Genomic DNA, 20,785 nt, shown 5'->3' on the forward strand with positions numbered 1-20,785 from the left:
ATAAAGTTAATGAGCAGAACGTGCAATTAAATTGAAGGTTGTAAATCTAGTCAGCTCCATTTTGGGTACTAGCCTACAAAGTACCCAGGACAGCTTTAGGGAGCGGTGTCTCAGAAAGGCAGCATCCATTATTAAGGACCTCCAGCACCCAGGACATGCCCTTTTTTCATTGTTACCATCAGGGAAGAGGTACAGAAGCCTGAAGGCACACACTCAGCAATTCAGGAAAAACTTCTTCCCCTCTGCCATCCGATTCCTAAATGGACATTGAATCTTTGGACATTACCTTGTATTGCATTGAACTGCTGCTGCTAAGTTAACAAATTTTACGTCACATGCTGGTGATAATAAACCTGATTCTGATTCAGAATTGATTTAAAACAGGAAACTGGGATTGTCCAGAATAGGAAATGGGCTAATGTTCGGATGGTAAATGTTTATTAGCAAAAACCCTAGTCACTAGTTGATTTGGTATCAGTGATTTGGCATAGTTTCAGCACAATGACAATATATTAGAATATTTAAATACACTTTTATTGAATTGTTTAATATATTATCAGACAATAATAAATTCTCTTGCATCCACCATGTCAGAAACAACTTAGAGAAATTTGTCTGCAATTAAACATTTTGTAAAATTATTTCTATCAAGAAATATTAGTTTGATGTGGTAGAAGTTTGATGACTTAATCTAGTGCTGCCACTTCATTGTGGTACTGAGGTGTTGTCTTTTGAATTGAGTGTCAGAATGAAGAATTGTCATCCTAATGGAGCTGAATAAAATTTGAAGGACCAAGGAGTTTTACCAAGTTATCCTGACCAAAGTTTATCCTGCAAGCAGTATCACAAAAATGTCAAGATTATCTTATCTGCATAATAATGGGAGTTTACTGTTGCACATATTGGTTCTCTTGTTTCCCACTTTTGAGCAATGACTAAATTTTACAGGAACTTCAGTGGCTGCAGAGAACTTTGAGAAGAATCAAGGTAGTGGAAAATTCTATACAATGATCTTACAAATCTATTACATAGGATTTTGATTATCTTTCATATCCACTCATTTCAACATCATTTACCGCTGCTCAAGTTAAGGTGCCTGCTACTGCATTGAGCTTCTGCTGCTGGGGGAGATAGAGAGCAATACAAATTTGCTCGCTGTTCTGAGGAAAGATCCATGCTATCCTTGATTTCCTGCATGAGATCAGCAATTCAAAGACACCACTTATGATTGCATGCACATTTTCTCTCTTAGTTTTTAGTTCCCTTTCCCTGAGAAAAAAGACAACATGATTGGCCACCTCTGGTGCCGGCCATTGTCCACATATCAATGCAGATAGTTGGTGTTCAGGTTTTGTTAGTCATCATTTGCTGGGTCCTGGAAGCTCTCACACCTGTAGTTTGACCTGGGTTACCACAGATCCCCCACATGGACAGGTTCCTGACCTTGAGAGAGAACTAGTGGCATTGCAAAGCCCAAAAGTCCTGCCTTCCCTTGGGAGGACAGGATTTCTCCAGCTAATGGCTTTGCAAGGGAACCAGAGCTGGCTTTCCCACACTGCAGTCAACTTTGGTGTATCACAGCAGTCAGAATTGGCACTTTCAGGGCAACAACTCATTGTGGGTGTCCCGAAAAGATCTGCTAACTGCTAGCAGCAGGCTGGAGGGCCGGTGCTGGTTCTAGGGTAGGGAGTGGGGCGACACTACATTCTAAAAGCACAAGGGTTCCCAATCTTTTTTATGCCATAGAGCCTTCCATGGTCCCCAGGTTGGGAACCCCTGTAATAACAGGAAAATGAAGCTTATTTGAAACCCTCAGTCTTCAAGTTATCTAATAAATTTATTTAAATGTAGCACCATTTTGTGACTTGTGTCAAAAGAAAGAGGCTTTTAGTTTTATTCTATTTCCAATGCTGAATAAATCACATCACTATACATTTGAAGTTCCGCATGAAACAACTTGTGGCAATACATGGCTATGCTCAGCAGAATGGGCTAATACAGAATACAGTAATTCCCTATTTTGATCCAAAACACCAACATCTGTCTTTGCAAGATGAAGAGAGATTGCAATTTACTGAGACTATGCTGATAGGACATCTGCTTTCATCATAATAAAACATAAGTGAGCCCCGGCTCTGTGGCTGGAGATTCCATGGTGCCCATCTTCTCATGAAGATGCAGATATAGGAGATGAATACAGACCCTGACTCTAGACCAATAGACAATTCAGTTTCCGTTAGAGGTAATATTGTATAACTTGTGCACTGACAATTCAAGGTAGGAGTACAGTGTCTACTTTGACTTTGGTGGAGTGAGTGAGTCCTGCTCTCTCTCCCCGCTTTGGCTCCTTGTCTGTGCCTACAGCCCACTTATGCCTGGATGTAATTCCCAGTCTTTCACCAAAACCAGTGGTTGCATCACATTGCAAGTAGTTTCCAAGTACTTGTATCGCAGTGCAGTTCACCAGAAGTCTTAGTGATGATTACTATTTAATTATTTATGGTGCAACTGTAACGAAAACCAATTTCCCCCGGAATCAATAAAGTAGGACTATGACTATGACTACTATGATTAAGACTAGCTTCAAAATGAACAGGCAGTCTCCAGAATGCAAAAGGAATGAGAATAAGAGAATGAGAGGGCAAATGCCATTATCTAAACCTAGTGGTAAATGCTTTGTATCTTTATATCCAAAAACACAGAGGCTTAGTTTCGTCCTTCAGGAAATTAATTTATTTTATTCAAGCCCGCTGAATACATTTCTAGAAACCGCCCTTTTAATAATCAAAATGGCATCTGCCAAAGATCCATTTTATATATAAAGACATAAATTATATACATTATTACATTCTCCCAAATACCACAAGGTAATTCTACATTATTTAACTAAACATTTCAAGATATCATCACACTCTGGTTGAGTGCATGGCCTCCACTTAAGCCTGCCCATTGTTTTATTTGTACAGTACTCACAGGCAGAGTGTGATCCATAGTTAACATTTGGACCTGAATTCCTTATTAATTGTCTTTGACAACAGAAGATGACTGTGCTTCCAGGTGTAACACGATGTAAGGTTTCACTGTTAAGGCTAATGTAATGGCTTCTGTGTAATGTTCCACTGCTAATGTAATGGTTTCTCTGTAGCAGCAATGTTTGGGTTATGGCTAGAGATAACGGGGCTTTGGAATGCAGGGGTTAGCCAATGAGGAAATGTTGTTCTTTCTTGTATGTCTGGAAGCTGGGTTTTTCGCGGTCTTTCGTCAAGGAGCGATGGAGAGAGAGGACGCGAATGGAAGGAGTCAGAAGACCACCGGACAAAGTGGACTGAGGAGCGAGGGTCCGAAGGCTGGCTACACTTGGAGGTCAGCGACGCTCGGAGGATGTCGATGGTTGATGAATAGCCGTATCAGTAAACTCCAACGATGTGCAATAGACTTTTTTTCCTTAAAATGGTCCCTTTTTCTTTTTATTTCCTTTACTAACCCTTCACTCAGATTGAGATTTATAAAGTTCAATCATTTAATTGCATATCGTGTACTGTCTGATATTTTGCGGGTTGGATTTGTAACCAGGCAACACATCACGCAGCATTCACACAAACGAGATTTCTCAGTTTGGCGGGACCAGAAGTTGTTTTCCCTTAGACGAACACGTGCAGGCTAAGCCTGAGGGTTACAATTGCTCTCTCCGTCGCTCCCCGACGAAAGACCGCAAAAAAACCAGCTTCCAGACACACAAGAAAGAACAACATTTCCTCATTGGCTAACCCCCCAAAGCCCTGTTATCTCTAGCCATAACCCAAACATTGCTGCTACAGAGAAACCATTTCCTTAGCAGTGGAACATTACACAGAAGCCATTACATTAGCCTTAACAGTGAAACCTTACAGCATGTTGCACCTGGTAGTTCATTATTTTGAAAGCAATTGTATATTCACAAGTTCTCATGGTTAAAGCCATTTTTCAATTCATGGGGAAACAACTTGATGCACTGGGTTTACTTCATGGAACAGGGAAATCAGGGGTTTCTGTACATGATAATATGGTACTACTGCAATCCAGCCAAGATGACTAAACCTTCTTCATCTAGCTGTGAGTACTTTTTCTCTGCTGCTGAAAATATTGATAACATAAAAACCTCTCAGTTCTTCAGAACTATAATACATATGATGAGACAACACAGCACCAACACTATGATGACCAAACTCTCTGGCTTTTGAGTAGCAAACTGGCACATCAGCAGACCCTGCACCTTGGAATGCACAGATGATCTTTCTTGAGCTTCAGTCTATTTCCACTTCACATCCTTTTGTAGCAATTGCTAGATATGACAAGAATTTATTATAATAATTCAGCAAGCATACATATGCCTTCAGCTTAGCTGCACGAATTGGGGAAACAGCATAGGTAATGACTTGGACCTTCTTGTAACTGTCTCAGAGACATGTTTCATTGAGATGTTTATTTTGTATGTTTTAATCATAAATTCATGATTTTTTAAATCTTAAAATAATGTTTGATTAAAAATTTTGTGCTTTTTATGCAAGGTTTTATTTAATGTAGAGTGTAATGGGCCACATGACCAGAGTTTAATAAAAGCATGACTGTGGCATTATGGGTCAGAACCAACATGGTAGCAGAGAAAGACACATGGCCCTAAAATAACCCTATTTTGCATGTGATCCAAGAGGCACACACGGTAATTATTTTTATTTGTTTTATATTGTGTATAATCTTGCTGATGTGCCTTTACATGGACAGTGTGATACGTTTTCAGTGATTTTATTTGATTTTAGCACACTTCTGTTGTGCTGATGTGTTTTGGGGCCTGTTTATCGGCAGACACTAGCTTGAGAAACTTTAAAAGACTGAGAGATGTATGTTTTAAACCTTTTGTGTCTTCTATTTTCTTGTAGTTTTCATGGTGTCTGCTGAAGCAAGAGAGAGAGAGATAAAAATAAATCTTCAAGGACATCTGTATGATGCGTGGCCGTTATTTCATTGGACTGGTGCAGTTAACAGTGAAAACATGCAGCCAACATGGCCGAGAGTTCCAAGTAAGAAGCGCCGCGTGTCCGGGAAGAAGAGAGGAGGAAGCACGATCGCTGGGGCAGCAGGTGGCCGGAGAAGTCGTTGGAGAAAAGGCTTGTCGATTCACAGGAGAAAATGGGAATGACGGCTCCTGACACCGTTGGGTTGAGAATACCGCAATTTCACCACGAGAGAGCAACGTTTGCCAGCGTAGGCTACAGCCTTGCAAATATCCTCTCTACAGGCTTCAGAGTGCAGTGTCTGTTTCATTCCTTTGCTGTCTTCAGGCAGGAAAGTGCGGCTCTGCAGACGACGTCAGGTTTGACTGTGCTACCTTTACCACCATATGGACAAACGTAAAATTTGAGAAATACTTGTTAAAATATTGGTTTATTGATGAGAAAAGTAATTGATTATCATTATCTCTTAATTGTTGTTCCTGCTTTACTAGTGGCATTGTTATAGAACATAGAACATAGAACATAGAAAACTACAGGCCCTTCGGCCCACAATGTTGTGCCGACCTTCAAACCCTGCCTCCCATATAAGCCCCCACCTTAAATTCCTCCATATACCTGTCTAGTAGTCTCTTAAACTTCACTAGTGTATCTGCCTCCACCACTGACTCAGGCAGTGCATTCCACGCACCAACCACTCTCTGAGTAAAAAACCTTCCTCTAATATCCCCCTTCAACTTCCCACCCCTTACCTTAAAGCCATGTCCTCTTGTATTGAGCAGTGGTGCCCTGGGGAAGAGGCGCTGGCTATCCACTCTATCTATTCCTCTTATTATCTTGTACACCTCTATCATGTCTCCTCTCATCCTCCTTCTCGCCAAAGAGTAAAGCCCTAGCTCCCTTAATCTCTGATCATAATGCATACTCTCTAAACCAGGCAGCATCCTGGTAAATCTCCTCTGTACCCTTTCCAATGCTTCCACATCCTTCCTATAGTGAGGTGACCAGAATTGGACACAGTACTCCAAATGTGGCCTAACCAGAGTTTTATAGAGCTGCATCATTACATCGCGACTCTTAAACTCTATCCCTCGACTTATGAAAGCTAACACCCCATAAGCTTTCTTAACTACCCTATCCACCTGTGAGGCAACTTTCAGGGATCTGTGGACATGTACCCCCAGATCCCTCTGCTCCTCCACACTACCAAGTATCCTGCCATTTACTTTGTACTCTGCCTTGGAGTTTGTCCTTCCAAAGTGTACCACCTCACACTTCTCCGGGTTGAACTCCATCTGCCACTTCTCAGCCCACTTCTGCATCCTATCAATATCTCTCTGCAATCTTTGACAATCCTCTACACTATTTACAACACCACCAACCTTTGTGTCGTCTGCAAACTTGCCAACCCACCCATCTACCCCCACATCCAGGTCGTTAATAAAAATCACGAAAAGTAGAGGTTCCAGAACAGATCCTTGTGGGACACCACTAGTCACAATCCTCCAATCTGAATGTACTCCCTCCACCACCACCCTCTGCCTTCTGCAGGCAAGCCAATTCTGAATCCACCTGGCCAAACTTCCCTGGATCCCATGCCTTCTAACTTTCTGAATAAGCCTACCGTGTGGAACCTTGTCAAATGCCTTACTAAAATCTATATACATCACATCCACTGCACTACCCTCATCTATATGCCTGGCCACCTCCTCAAAGAACTCTATCAGGCTTGTTAGTCATGATCTGCCCTTCACAAAGCCATGCTGAATGTCCCTGATCAGACCATGATTCTCTAAATGCCCAGAGATCCTATCTCTAAGAATCTTTTCCAACAGCTTTCCCACCACATACATAAGGCTCACTGGTCTATAATTACCCGGACTATCCCTACTACCTTTTTTGAAGAAGGGGACAACATTCGTCTCCCTCCAATCCTCCGGTACCATTCCCATGGACAATGAGGACATAGAGATCCTAGCCAGAGGCTCAGCAATCTCTTCCCTCACCTCGTGGAGCAGCCTGGGGAATATTCCGTCAGGCCCCGGGGACTTATCCGTCCTAATGTACTTTAACAACTCCAACACCTCCTCTCCCTTAATATCAACATGCTCCAGAACATCAACCTCACTCATATTGTCCTCACCATCATCAAGTTCCCTCTCATTGGTGAATACCGAAGGGAAGTATTCATTGAAGACCTCGCTCACTTCCACAGCCTCCAGGCACATTTTCCCACCTTTATCTCTAATCGGTCCTACCTTCACTCCTGTCATCCTTTTTCTCTTCACATAATTGAAGAATGCCTTGGGGTTTTCCTTTACCCTACTCGCCAAGGCCTTCTCATGCCCCCTTCTTGCTCTTCTCAGCCCCTTCTTAAGCTCCTTTCTTGCTTCCCTATGTTCCTCAATAGACCCATCTAATCCTTGCTTCCTAAACCTCATGTATGCTGCCTTCTTCCACCTGACTAGATTTTCCACCTCACTTGTCACCCATGGTTCCTTCACTCTACCATTCTTTATCTTCCTCACCAGGACAAATTTATCCCTAACCTCCTGCAAGAGATCTCTACACATCGACCACATGTTCATAGTACATTTCCCTGCAAAAACATCATCCCAATTCACACCCGCAAGTTCTAGCCTTATAGCCTCATAATTTGCCCTTCCCCAATTAAAAATTTTCCTGTCCTCTCTGATTCTATCCTTTTCCATGATAATGCTAAAGGCCATGGAGCGGTGGTCACTGTTCCCCAGATGCTCACCCACTGAGAGATCTTTGACCTGACCCGGTTCATTACCTAGTACTAGATCTAGTATGGCATTCCCCGTGGTCAGTATGTCCACATACTGTGACAGGAATCCGCCCTGGACACACTTAACAAACTCTGCCCCATCTAAGCCCTTGGAACTAATCAGGTGCCAATTAATATTAGGGAGGTTAAAGTCACCCATGATAACAACCCTGTTATTTTTGTACCTTTTCAAAATCTGCCTCCCAATCTGCTCCTCTGTATCTCTGCTGCTACCAGGGGGCCTATAGAATACCTCCAATAGAGTAACTGCTCCCTTCCTGTTCCTGACTTCCACCCATACTGATTCAAAAGAGGATCCTGCTACATTACCCACCCTTTCTGTAGCTGTAATAGTATCCCTGACCAGTAATGCCACCCCTCCTCCCCTTTTTCCATGCTCTAATGGTGTTTTTCGTCTGGGAGTTCAAATGCATAATCAAAAGGAGTATTGGGAGATTTATTGAGTAAACAGTTACCAAATATTAGTACTTGGACTGCACTGACAATTACATATTTGCAAAAGGTTATCTGCATATCGGGCAATAACTTGGTGATAGATACAGTGCTTTTTTTTGAAACATGTTCAATGCTACTTCAAGGAAAGTCGAATCCAGGAAATCTTCACGGGAAAAAAAGTTAACCCCAAAAATGCTGTAGCTTAAGCAACAAGAGGCTTCTCAGAGGGAGAGTAAATTCATCAAGCTATATGAAAGCTGGAAAGAACAAGTTAGAGCTACACGTACCAAACTTAAGGATAAGTGCTCCGACCAAGACTTATGTGACATGATGGATGCTGTTGAAGGGCTGGAGACACAAGTGAGAGATGTGTATGAAAATATATGATCTCAATTGGCACCTTCTACTAAGATTAGAAGAAAGATGGATTCCTGCACAGCAGTAACAACAGATTTGATGGGGCTAATGAACGTACGTATGTGTGAAGTGGGGTGAGAGGAGATTGATGCTAAGGCAGAAAACGCAAGACTTCGTATGGTGCTTGACAGAGAGTATGCCCAGTCGATATCTGGGACTACAATCTCCAAATCCACTGTTCGTAGCCACCACTCAAGCTGTTTATCAGAGCAGCAAAGCATCACCGCAAAAAGAGCAGAGTTTACTGCACAGTTTGCTGCAAAGCAGGCCGAAATGGAGATGGAGGAGGTTATCGCTGTACAAAGGCAAGAACTTAAAAGACTGGAAAGTCAGAGAGATCTTCGAGTAATAGCCGCAAAGGTTAAGGCTTACTCTGAAGCTGACTCAAGTAAGGCCTTGGAGGAAAGTAGAACGGCAAGCAGTGAGCCAGCTAATTGTCCTCCAATACCTTATAAAGAAATTAAAGGGGAGCAAACATGTAAGAACAATAACAAAGAACAAACAAACAGTACTAACAATGAAGCATCGTTAGTATAAGCCCTACATGACGTAATAGTTCTCACCAGCCTTCCTACACCTACGCCCTCAGTCTTCTCAGGGGACCACTTAGGTTCTTAGAGTGGAGCACAAGTTTTAAGGCATTGATAGAACGGCGATGCACAAATCCAGCTGACAGGTTGTTTTACCTACAAAAATACATCAGTGGTGAGGCAGGATCTGTATTGGAAAGAAGCTTCTACAGAAAGCATGATGAAGCCTATGACCAGGCATGGAAGGCTTTGAATGCTCGGTATGGCCACCTCTTCGTAATCCAGCGCGCATTTAGAGAAAAACTGAATAGCTGGCCAAAGTTTGGCTCAAGGGAGGCAGCTAAACGGAGACAATACAGAGATTTTCTGACTGCCTGCAGCAATGCCATGCCATATATCAAAGGGCTTCAGGTGTTAAATGACTGTGAATAGAATCAAAAGACACTCCAAAAACTCCCTGATTGGGTGACCACTCGCTGGAATCATCATGTCACAAAGCAGTTGCGACAAACGAAGGAATTCCCCGATTTCAAGGAGTTTGCTGATTTTGTGGCACAAGCAGCAGAAATCGCACGCAATCCTGTAACATCCCTTCATTCCTTGAAGCCTACTGAAGAAAAGCCATCTAGAGACATGAAGCGCACAAAGGCTAACGTGTTCATCGCAAATGTGGAAGTGTCGGATAAATCAAGCACATTGATGGAAAAATACAGTGCCGTGGAGAACAGCTCAAAGGATTCAAACGGATCCAAGAAGGTAAACACTTTGTTTTCATCTTCAAACCCAGTCACATGCAGGAGCTGTGGGGAAAACCACTCCATCCACAAGTGTCAGAAGCTCACCAAGAATCTGCGGAGGACAAGAGAAGGTTCATATTGAACAATAACCTGTGCTTTGGATGTCTTAGGAGAGGACTCAATTCAAAGGATTGTAAGAGCAAAGCTACTTGTAGCATATGTAAGAAACATCATCCAACACTACTTCATGAAGACCGTCGTTCTGCTGCAGCAGACACATCTTCTCATGTTATGCAAGCGGAAGAAAACACATCTTCCCGTTCTTGCTGCATAGACAGAGGCGATGGTGGGAGTACATCCATGATAGTGCCTGTATGGATTTCTTCAATCACCACCCCTAAAACAGAGACCTTAGTGTATGCCTTACACAGAGTAACAACACTTTTGTAGACCAAGAGGTATGTGAGAAGGTGGGGGCAGGATTAGAGCCAGTCAAGTTAAAGCTTACCAGTATGATGGGAAAAGATTCCATTGTTCAGAGTGGAAGAGTAAGTGGCCTTAGAGTTAGAGGGTTATCCTCGCAAAGTTTCATCAACTTGCCACCTGCCTATACCAGAGACTTCATCCCACTCGAATGTTCCCACATTCCTACCCCTGAAACGTCCAAAAGATGGAAACATCTGAATAGAATAGCACAGGAAATACAGAGCTGATGGATTGCGAGGTCGGACTCCTGATAGTCTACAACTGCGGGAAAGCATTGGCACCACAACAGATTATCACAGGAGGTGACGATGAGCCATGTGCCATCAAGACTGACCCGGGTTGGAGCATTGTCAGCAGCTCACCACGGGTTGCAAAGTCAACAGAAGTGACAGGTCTGTGCCATCGTGTATCTGTCAAGGAACTTCCACTATTGACACCAGCCACTGTCATTAGAGCCCTTGAATTAGACTTCAGAGATACAAACCCTGGGGAAAAGAATATATCACAAAATGACATACAGTTCATGCAATTACTGAATGAAAGAATACACCAGGATGCAGAGGGCATCTGGAAATGCCCCTCCCTTTTAAGACATGCTCTCAACTGCCAGAAAATAAGCGGCTGGCTCTGGTGCGGCTAAAGCACTTGAAAGGGAAACTTGAGAAAAATTCCACATTCAAGCATGACTATGTTAAATTTATGGAAGGTGTCTTCAAGGATGGTGATGCGGAGAGAGCTGAAGATCAACCCAAAGCAGGAAGTGTGTGGTATATTCCTCACCAAGGAGTCTATCACCCTAGAGAGCCAGAAAAGATGAGGGTTGTGTTCGACTGCTGTGCTAAGTATAATGGTATGGCTCTGAATGATCACTTACTAGCTGGGCCTGACCTCACAAATGGGCTGACAGGAGTGCTCTGCAGATTCCGCAAACACCCAGTCGCAGTCATCTGTGATGTAGAAAAATGTTTCACAGGTTCCATGTAAGCCAAGAGGACAGGGATTACTTACGCTTCCTGTGGTGGGAAAATGGCGATACAAATTCAGAGCCAAAAGAATATTGCATGAAAGTCCATCTTTTTGGAGCAGCATCCTCTCCTGGCTGCGCAAATTATGGAATGAAGTATCTTGCAAGCCAAAATAAAAAGGCGTATCCAGCAGCAGCCAACTTCATCAGAAAAAATTTCAATACTGAGATAGCTACACTGACACATATGTTTTGGTCTTGTTCTATATTGGAACAGTTCTGGAAGTCGGTTTTTTCAACAATTTCTGAAGCACTTAAAATTAATCTACAACCTAATAAATTAACTATGCTTTTTGGAATAGTTCCTCAAAATATTCGTGGTATTTCTGTGTCTGACCAACATGTTATTGCATTTGTTACATTGATAGTTAGGAGGGCCATTTTGTTGAAGTGGAAGGATACATCAGCCACTTTGTCACAATGGTTCTCTCAAGTGATGCTATGTCTTAGTTTGGAGAAAATTAGAAGTCGAACCTTTGAACCTTTATTTGATTTTGAGAAAAGATGGGGATCATTTGCTCATTATTATCATTTGAACTAATTACTATAATTTTTCCATGATCTAATTGTAAACTTTTTAGTATATTTTCTTTTCTTGCTGGCAGTTTGATGTTTATTTTTAGAAGCTTTTTGTATGACACATGACTCTGGGGTTGTACACCTAATGGGTTCTTTTTTTTCTCACTTTTCTGCTTAGTAGGTTTTTTTTGTTATCACAAAATTTGTTTTCAATCTTTAAGATAATGTCCTTTTTGAGACATTGTAAGTGTTGTTACTTCAATGTACTCATGTTATTTTTTCTGTATAATGTAACAATAAAAAGATTTGAAAAGAAAAAATTTCTGTGTCGATGATGGCCTCATCAGTGTAGAATCTGTGGCCGCAGCCATCAAACTAGTGAGAGAAGTGCAAAAGTGTGTGCAAAAGGAAGATTACACCTCCACAAGTTCATCTCCAACAACAGAGAAATCTTGGGGTCAATTCTGGACAGTGAACGAGCTAGTGGAGCTCAGGATGTAGATCTCAATTATGATGAACTCCCAGTCCAGACCGTATTGGGAGTAGAGTCCGACCAGTGACATCTTGTCTTTTAAAGTCGCCTCAGATGAGAAACCAGCAACACGGCGGGGAATCCTTTCGATTGTAGCCTCTGTGTTTGACCCACTAGGCTTCCTAGTTCCCTTCCTCCTCCTAGGAAAGGAAGTACTCCAGGAAATGTGCCAAAAGGGCATTGGATGGGATGAACCACTGCCTGGAGAATTAAAGCCACGATGGGAGAGCTGGCTGAACGATCCAAAGAATCTGCAAAAACTCCAGATTCCAAGGTGCTTTGCTCTTGAAAACCTAGGGAAGGTCCAGAGAATTGAATTTTTCGAATGCGAGTAGCCATGGGTACGGTCAGTGCTCATATATCCGAGTACTGAGTGAAGACTAAATGTATTGCTCCTTAGTCATAGGTAAAGCAAGGGTTGCACCCATGAGAGTTGTAACCATACCAAGGCTGGAGTTAACAGTTGCAGTGGTCTCCTCAGTGGTCAGCGGTATGCTAAAGGAGGAGCTGGAGCTCAAAATTGACGAAGAGTATTTTTGGACAGATTCCCAGGTAGTCTTGGGCTACATTAATAATGAAGCCCGAAGGTTTCATGTTTTCGTTGCAAACCGAGTCCTAAGAAATAGAGAAGCAACTGATCAGCACAGTGGTACTATATCGACACTGATCAAAATCTGGCAGATCACGCTTCCAGAGGCCTCAAGGTGGCAGAGCTGATTGGTACAAATTGGCTTACTGGACCGAAGTTTCTGTGAGAAAGAGAGATTGTCACATCAAATTTAACTCCAGAGCTTCTGGTGGGCGATCCTGAAGTCAAAAAGACACAAGTACTACAAACAAAGGTAGTAAAAGAGGACAATTTCTTGGAGAGATTTAAACGGTTCTCAAAATGGCATACAGCATTGAATGTGGCTGCCTGGATCCAGCAACTAGCAAAGACAGCCAAAACAGCAAAACCCATAAATGTCGAAAACAGAAGAAAGGCCAGTCTTGTGCTTGTAAAATTGGCACAAAGGGATGCTTTCAAAGAGGAAATGTGAATACTGAGTCATGACAAACTGCCACACAGCCATCCATTGTTCCAACTTGACACAGTATTGCAAGATGGTGTTCTCAGGGTGGGAGGGCGATTAAAGAAGGCTTCCTTACCTCTCGACTTGAAGCATCCAGTAATCCTACCAAGAGATGGTGTCATCCATTCTTGAATGTTCTAATCATAAATTAGTTGTACTTGCCAGAAAACAACTAAAATGTGTTCCAATGGAACTAATTTCTAAACACCTACTTGTGTGAAGAGTTTAAAGTATCAGTCTTGATCTCAGAGTTTGTTACAAATACCAATTATTTGGTTCCAGAAATTACTAGATTTATTCAAATATTTGTATAAAGGTTATCATAAATCATAGTAATTTGGTGGGAGTGTAACTGTCTCAGAGACATGTTTCATTGAGATGTTTATTTTATGTTTTTGTCATAAATTCATGATTATATTTTTTATCTTAAAATATTTGATTAAAAATTTTGTGCTTTTTACGTAAGGTTTTATTTAATGTAGAGTGTAACGGGTTACATGACCAGAATTTAATAAGAGCATGACTGTGGCATTATGGGTCAGAACCAACATGGAAGCAGAGAAAGACATATGGCACGTGGTCCAAGAGGCGCACACGGTAATTGTTGTGCTGATGTGTTTTGGGGCCTGTTTATCGGCGGACACCAGCTTGAGAGACTTTAAAAGACTGAGAGATGTATGTTTCAAACCTTTTATGTCTTTTACAGTTTTCACAGTGTCTGCTGAAGCAAGAGAGAGAGAGAGATAAAAATAAATCTTCCAAGACATCTGTATGATGAGTGGCCATTATTTCATTGGACCAGTGTAGTTACACTTCTCTTCAACTGTCCACACAGTGTGCCCCATATACAGTGCTCCATTCACCAAAAAAGCACACTTACTTATCTTTGGATACAACCCTACATTTTCCAATCTGCTCAACACTTCTATCAGATTCTGCAGCTGTTCATCTCTCAAGATTTCCCTCCGCAGAATATCGTTCAAGCATACAGGAACACTTGCACTTCCTCCATAGTCCTTTGACAGATAACAAGTGCAAAGTAAACTCTGTAGGGTAGTCAACCATTTGTAAACAAGCCCTTGTGTGTGATGACAGTCAAAATCCTCTTGGACTGTTTCTATAAAACTGCCTGTTGATATGCATGACTCATTTCCATTTTAGTTAACTGCTGCCATGCAGGCAAAACAGAATAATTCTTCTATTCCAGGACCAGGACTTGATTTATAGTCAACTTGTAATCTCCACAATTCGTAATGGATTCACTGTGTCTTAACACTGACACAATGGGTGTAACTATTTAGTGGACCCAACAGATTCAGTTCTTTTTCTCTCAGAGAAGCCTGTCAATTTCTGTCTTAACCTTTGACTTAATTGGTTCAGGCACTGCCCTTGTCTAGATGAACATGGTAGAGAGACAGGATCAACATGGGCTTTGGCTTGGGTGCCCTTCAATGTGCCCAGCTGAGCTTTGAAAAGCTCTTTTCATCTCCCTAGCCCTTTCTCTAATGTTGCAGCAACACTCATGGACACCTCCCATCTAGGGAAATTTTGATCAAGAAGCCTCTTCCCAAAAAGTTCGGTCCTGAGATCGTAACAACAACTTGTAGTGATGTTTTAACTTGTCCTTGGTATTTCGCAGTCAAAGTCAGCAACTCTGATCACTTCAATGCATTCACTTGTATAGGTTTTCAGAATTAGCTGTGCCTTTTTAAATTCAGATGTCGTGATCTCAGGCCACCCAATGGCTCATTCAATCTGTTTCATCAGTGTTGCACACCACACAGTTTAAAATTCAAGTATCTCCTTCATTCTCTTCCATCATAACAATCAGTGGTTCTGCATTTGTTAAATGCCCCCACTTCATTAAATATTGTAAACACGTCTGTATTCGAGTCTTCATTTCCTTTAAGTTATGAGAATAATGGAAACTGGAAATTTTGAACAACCTTTTCGAATTTATTTTATTCATTTTGTTTGCTCAACTTCTGTAAGTGCCTTTTTAAAGCACAAAAGTGACCCTTTTCTTGCCTGACCCAACATTCAGATACAGTATGTTTCCTCCATAGCAGTGACAGCTTTTATTTTCCATCGTAAAATGATGTTCAAGTTGCTTCAGCACAATTTGCTTTCGAGTCTGTCTCCAATCTGTGCTATTATGCCGAACACCTGGTCTAATTTCCAAGTCCAGCACATATTTATTTGATAATTCCACTGTGTTCACAGAGCTTATATTCACTCTAATAATGACCAACTCATTATTGGTTCTGCACACTAACGAGGTTAAGCATCTAAGAGCCTACATTGCCATAATTACTCTTTTGTGACAATTTCAGCTACAAATTCAGCCACTGTTTCTTGAGAATCAAACTTAAATCTTTGCACAATTTTGCAAGGCTTTGGATTATAGAGATTCTTCAACAAATCCACAAATTCCTTTTTTTATCATTACCACATTTCTGTATGCTCAGCAGGTTTTCCAATAAACCATAATGCAGGGGCTTCGACAAGTAAAGGTAGACCTTGCTTTATTTTTATCATTGATGTTGTTTCCAGTAAAGAAATGCTACACGATCTCACAAAATTCTTCTGTATGGGTTTGAGGGGCAAATGCAGCCATTAAGCCTATTAACCTTTTATTTTTATTTAAAAAGCAGATGGTTGTTAAACTTTTCTTATCCCCTTGCATTTCCTTTTTGGGAAAAAAATATCTTCAGTCCAAAGTGACTTTGGGATCAATTTTCTTCACTGTCAACATATTACATCTTACCATACAAAAAAGGTGAAGTCTTAGTGTCGTCCTTTAAGAGGTTTACTTATTTCCTTCAAGGCTGTTGAGTGCTTTTTTGCAAACTCATTCTCTCTAGTGATCAATGAAAATGGTCCCTGCAAAAGATCAAAAGAGTCGTGCATGATAAGATCCCTAAACCACCAAGATTTTTGCTGTATTGGAGAACAGCCAATAACTATATAACATTTAGCTATACATTGCTACAGAAGTTCCATACATAACCCCACAATTACAGATAAGCTTTGACAAAAACAATTGAACTTGAATTAGCAACACCAAAAAACAGCATTATATGAGGGTAATATCATGAGATACTAGTCCAACGCATTAATAGCGGAGGGCTATTTCAAGGGCGAAGAGACAATTTCGAATGAGGTTGAAGACAATATCAGATGCACGGCAACTCTGGCTGGGTCTGCAAGACATTCCTTCCTACAAAGTGAAACCCAATAGTATGAATGGCAGCAATGCTTCATTACCAGATGAACCCAACGCCTTCTATGCACACTTTGAAAGGGAGAACACAACTACAGCTGTGAAGATCCCTGCTGCACCTGATAACCCTGTGATCTCTGTCTCAGAGGCCAATGTTAGACTGTCTTTAAAGAGAGTGAACCCTCGCAAGGCAGAAGGTACTGATGGAGTACTTGGTAAGGCTCTGAAAACCTGTGCCAACCAACTAGCGGGAGTATTCAAGGACATTTTCAACCTCTCACTGTTATGGGCGGAAGTTCCTACTTGCTTCGAAAAGGCAACAATTATACCAGTGCCTAAGAAGAATAATGTGAGCTGCCTTAATGACTATTGCCTGGTAGCACTCACATCGACAGTGATGAAATGCTTTAAGAGGTTGGTCATGCCAGAGTTGCCATGCATCTGATGTCGCCTTCAACCTCATTTGAAATTGTCTCTTCGCCCTTGAACTCCTGCCTCAGCAAGGCCATGGACCCATTGCAACTTGCCTATTGCCACAATAGGTCAACGGCAAATGCAATCTCAGTGGCTCTCCACACAGCTTTAGACCACCTGGACAACACAAACACCTACATCAGGATGCTATTCATCGACTATAGCTCAGCATTTAATACCATCATTTCTACAATCCTGATTGAAAAGTTACAGAACCTGGGCCTCTGTACCTCCCTCTGCAATTGGATCCTCAACTTCCTAACCAGAAGACCACAATCTGTGCAGATTGGTGATAACATCTCCTCCTCACCGACGATCAACACTGGCGCACCTCAGGGGTGTGTGCTTAGCCCACTGCTCTACTCTTTCTATACCCATGACTGTGTGGCTAGGCATAGTTCAAATATCATCTATAAATTTGCTTGGTAGAATCTCAGGTGGTGACGAGAGGGTGTACAAGAGCAAGATATGCCAACTAGTGGAGTGGTGCCACAGCAACAACCTGGCACTCAACGTCAGTAAGACAAAAGAGCTGATTGTGGACTTCTAGAAGGGTAAGACGAAGGAACACATGCCAATCCTCAGAGGGATCAGAAGTGGAGAGGGTGAACAGCTTCAAGTTCCTGGGTGTCAAGATCTCTGAGGATCTAACCTGGTCCCAACATATCGATACAGTTATAAAGAAGGAAAGACAGCAGCTATACTTTATTAGGAGTTTGAAGAGATTTGGCATGTCAACAAATACACTCAAAAACTTCTATAGATGTACTGTGGAGAGCATTCTGACAGGCTGCATCACCGTCTGGTATGGAGGGGCTACTGCACAGGCCTGAAAAGAAGCTGCAGAGGGTTGTAAATCTAGTCAGCTCCATCTTGGGTACTAGCCTACAAAGTACCCAGGACATCTTCAAGGAGCAGTGTCTCAGAAAGGCAGCGTCCATTATTAAGGACCTCCAGCACCCAGGACATGCCCTTTTCTCACTGTTACCATCAGGTAGGAGGTACAAAAGCCTGAAGGCACACACTCAGCGATACAGGAACAGCTCTTGCCCCTCCGCCATCCAATTCCTAAATGGACGATGAATCTTTGGACACAACCTCAGTTTTTAAAAAAACATACAGTATTTTTGTTTTTGCATGTTTTTTAAATCTATTTAATATACGTAATTGAGTTACTTGTTTATTTAGTTTTTAAATTTTTTTTTCCTCTGCTAGAATATGTATTGCATCAAACTGCTGCTGCTAAGTTAACAAATTTCATGTCACATGCCGGTGATAATAAACCTGATTCTGATTCCTTTTCAAGCTGAGTAATTCCTGGCTAGTCTTGAACCTGAGGGTACAGCCTCAAAATACAAGGACATTTGTTTAGGACAGAGATGACGAGTAATTTCTTCAGACAGGAGGTGGCAAATCTGTGGAATTCATTGCCACAGATGTCTGTGGAGGCCAGGTCATTGGGTATACTTAAAGCAGAGGTTGATAGGTTCTTGATTAGTAAAGGCATCAAATATTACAGGGAGAAGGCAGGAGAATGAGGTTGAGAGGGAAAATAAATCAGCCATGATCAAATTGGTAGAGCAGCCAATGGGCTGAATAGCCTAATTCTGCCCCTATGTCTTATAGTCTTAATTTTCTAGAGTGACATAAAATGACCCAGAAATGGTTGTAATCATATTTCACTGAATAGTCATTTATGCATCATGGAAATTAATACTAGCAAGCATTTAAATTTACTGCCTATCTTATTGATTCCCTTAACTATCTTAATTAGATCACTCCTTAATTTTATCCTTGATGGAAGATAAACCTCATCTATGAAATCCATCCTTATAATTTGGATTCATAATAACATTATTCTATTTTATTCAAACTAAAGGAATGGAAAAAGGAAAGGAAAAAGGAAAGGATTGCACTTTTTGAGCCAGATGGAGCTGGACTCTAGATTAATAAACTTTCCATCACTACAAATTGGGTTGTTAGATCATGACATCAGAGGATACACAGACAGCAACGAGAAGTACCCTTAACGTTCTTGACATCTCTGCTCGGTATCTCAGTGAGAACTCAGAAGTTCCTTTCAAGAAATACCTGCATCTTGTGTTGAATCTGCTTCTAAAATAACCTCTGGAAGGACATCAATCCATTTATAAAGAGCTCGGAGAAAAATTGTAGCACAGACCAACAAACAGAAAGCAGGCGTAGTTTTCACTTCACACAAAGTGACCTTTGCTGAGCTAGTACTTTTTTTGTATTTGTGACAAGAGTTTTCCAGACACATGATGGAATTGGGGGTGCGGGTTGGTGGAGGGGGAGGTTGATTTCACAGAACTCAGCTGCTTAGGCTCTACACCCATCCCAAAGGGCCAAACAACTATCTGGAAATCCTTCAAAACACACAAGAGTCCAGTTCCACTGCAAAGTATTACCTAGATTAGAAACACTCTCCAGTTTCCCTGCTGAGTAATTCTGGGTTTTGTATTTATTTCCACTTGGAACTGTCAGACCACGAAGACGTGGCTTTGGCTGTGATCCAGCGCCTGGCAACAACAGCTTGAAGACCTCATAATGGCCAAGAGTGATTGACAGCTACAACATAAACAACAAACTATCTACAGAATATTTCCGCATTATTAAAGGGGAATGCCAGAAAACTTTTCTTCTGCTGTTTATTGTTATTTTAGGTTAGTTCTCAGAGCTTGAATAATATTAACATGGAGCACTGACATCCCTATGCTTTCTGACAAAGGATTCCATTCCAAAACTAAATACTTCTTAAAGGCATAAGGCAGAAGTGTAAAACATGAAACCACTCATATGGATCAAATGAATGTTAGGCAGCTGGATCCCAAAAGGCAGTCTTCCAGGACAGAAACACTTACCACAATTCCTCAGCTCCTTCTCTTGCGAAGTACATGGACTATCCACTGAGCAACAAAGGGCCATAAAACTAAAAAGATCAAGGTCCGTCTGGATGGATTGAACAACCACCTGGAGGCTCTCTAAAAGGAGCAGAGAATGAATCAGTGTGATAGATGGTTTTGACCATATGATTACAGAGGTCATGAAATTACAATCAAGTGAAGTCTTCTCTCAGCCTCTCATGTTTGAAAGAAAAATAACCTCTTGCAATAATTTCCCATTTCTGTTATAGAGTTGTAAAGCATGGAAATCAACCTTCAGCCCAATTTATCTACGTCGACTAGGATGCCCATCAAAATTAGTCCCACTTGCACCTGACTCATATCTCTGCAAATCCCTGCAATCCATGTAGCTGTCTGAATGTCTTTTAAATGTTGTTGTCATGCCCACCTCAACCACATCCTCATTCTGTATACATACCACCCTCTGTGTGAAAAAGTTGCCCCTCAGGTTCTGATTAAATGTTTCCCCTCTCACCTTAAAGCTATGCCTTCTAGTTCTTGATTGGCCAACCAAGAAAAGCTCAAATTATCTACAAGTATGCTGGAAATTTTGTTTATTATACAATTTGATAATCTTCCCACCTCTCTACAGTGCCTATAAAAGGTATTCA

General features: G+C 41.5%; 1 protein-coding gene across 5 annotated transcripts in view; it reads right to left on the reverse strand.

The window, feature by feature from the left end:
* Positions 1-3,872: 3,872 nt before the first annotated feature.
* Positions 3,873-20,785, reverse strand: part of LOC134340596 (acyl-CoA-binding domain-containing protein 5-like) — a 109,225-nt gene continuing 92,312 nt past the window's right edge. For 4 of the 5 annotated variants that reach the window (XM_063038026.1, XM_063038024.1, XM_063038025.1 and 1 more), the window contains exons 11-12: positions 20,133-20,252; positions 14,844-16,436 (exon numbers count right to left, since the gene is read on the reverse strand). In XM_063038026.1, the coding sequence (XP_062894096.1) occupies positions 20,142-20,252 (111 nt within the window). In that variant the 3' untranslated portion in view covers positions 14,844-16,436; positions 20,133-20,141. Of the gene's footprint in view, positions 5,366-14,843; positions 16,437-20,132; positions 20,253-20,785 lie in introns of those variants that run through there. The other variant, XR_010016591.1, reaches the window with a different exon arrangement.

Source organism: Mobula hypostoma, chromosome X1 (genome assembly GCF_963921235.1).
Source record: "Mobula hypostoma chromosome X1, sMobHyp1.1, whole genome shotgun sequence".
NCBI lineage: Eukaryota > Metazoa > Chordata > Chondrichthyes > Myliobatiformes > Myliobatidae > Mobula > Mobula hypostoma.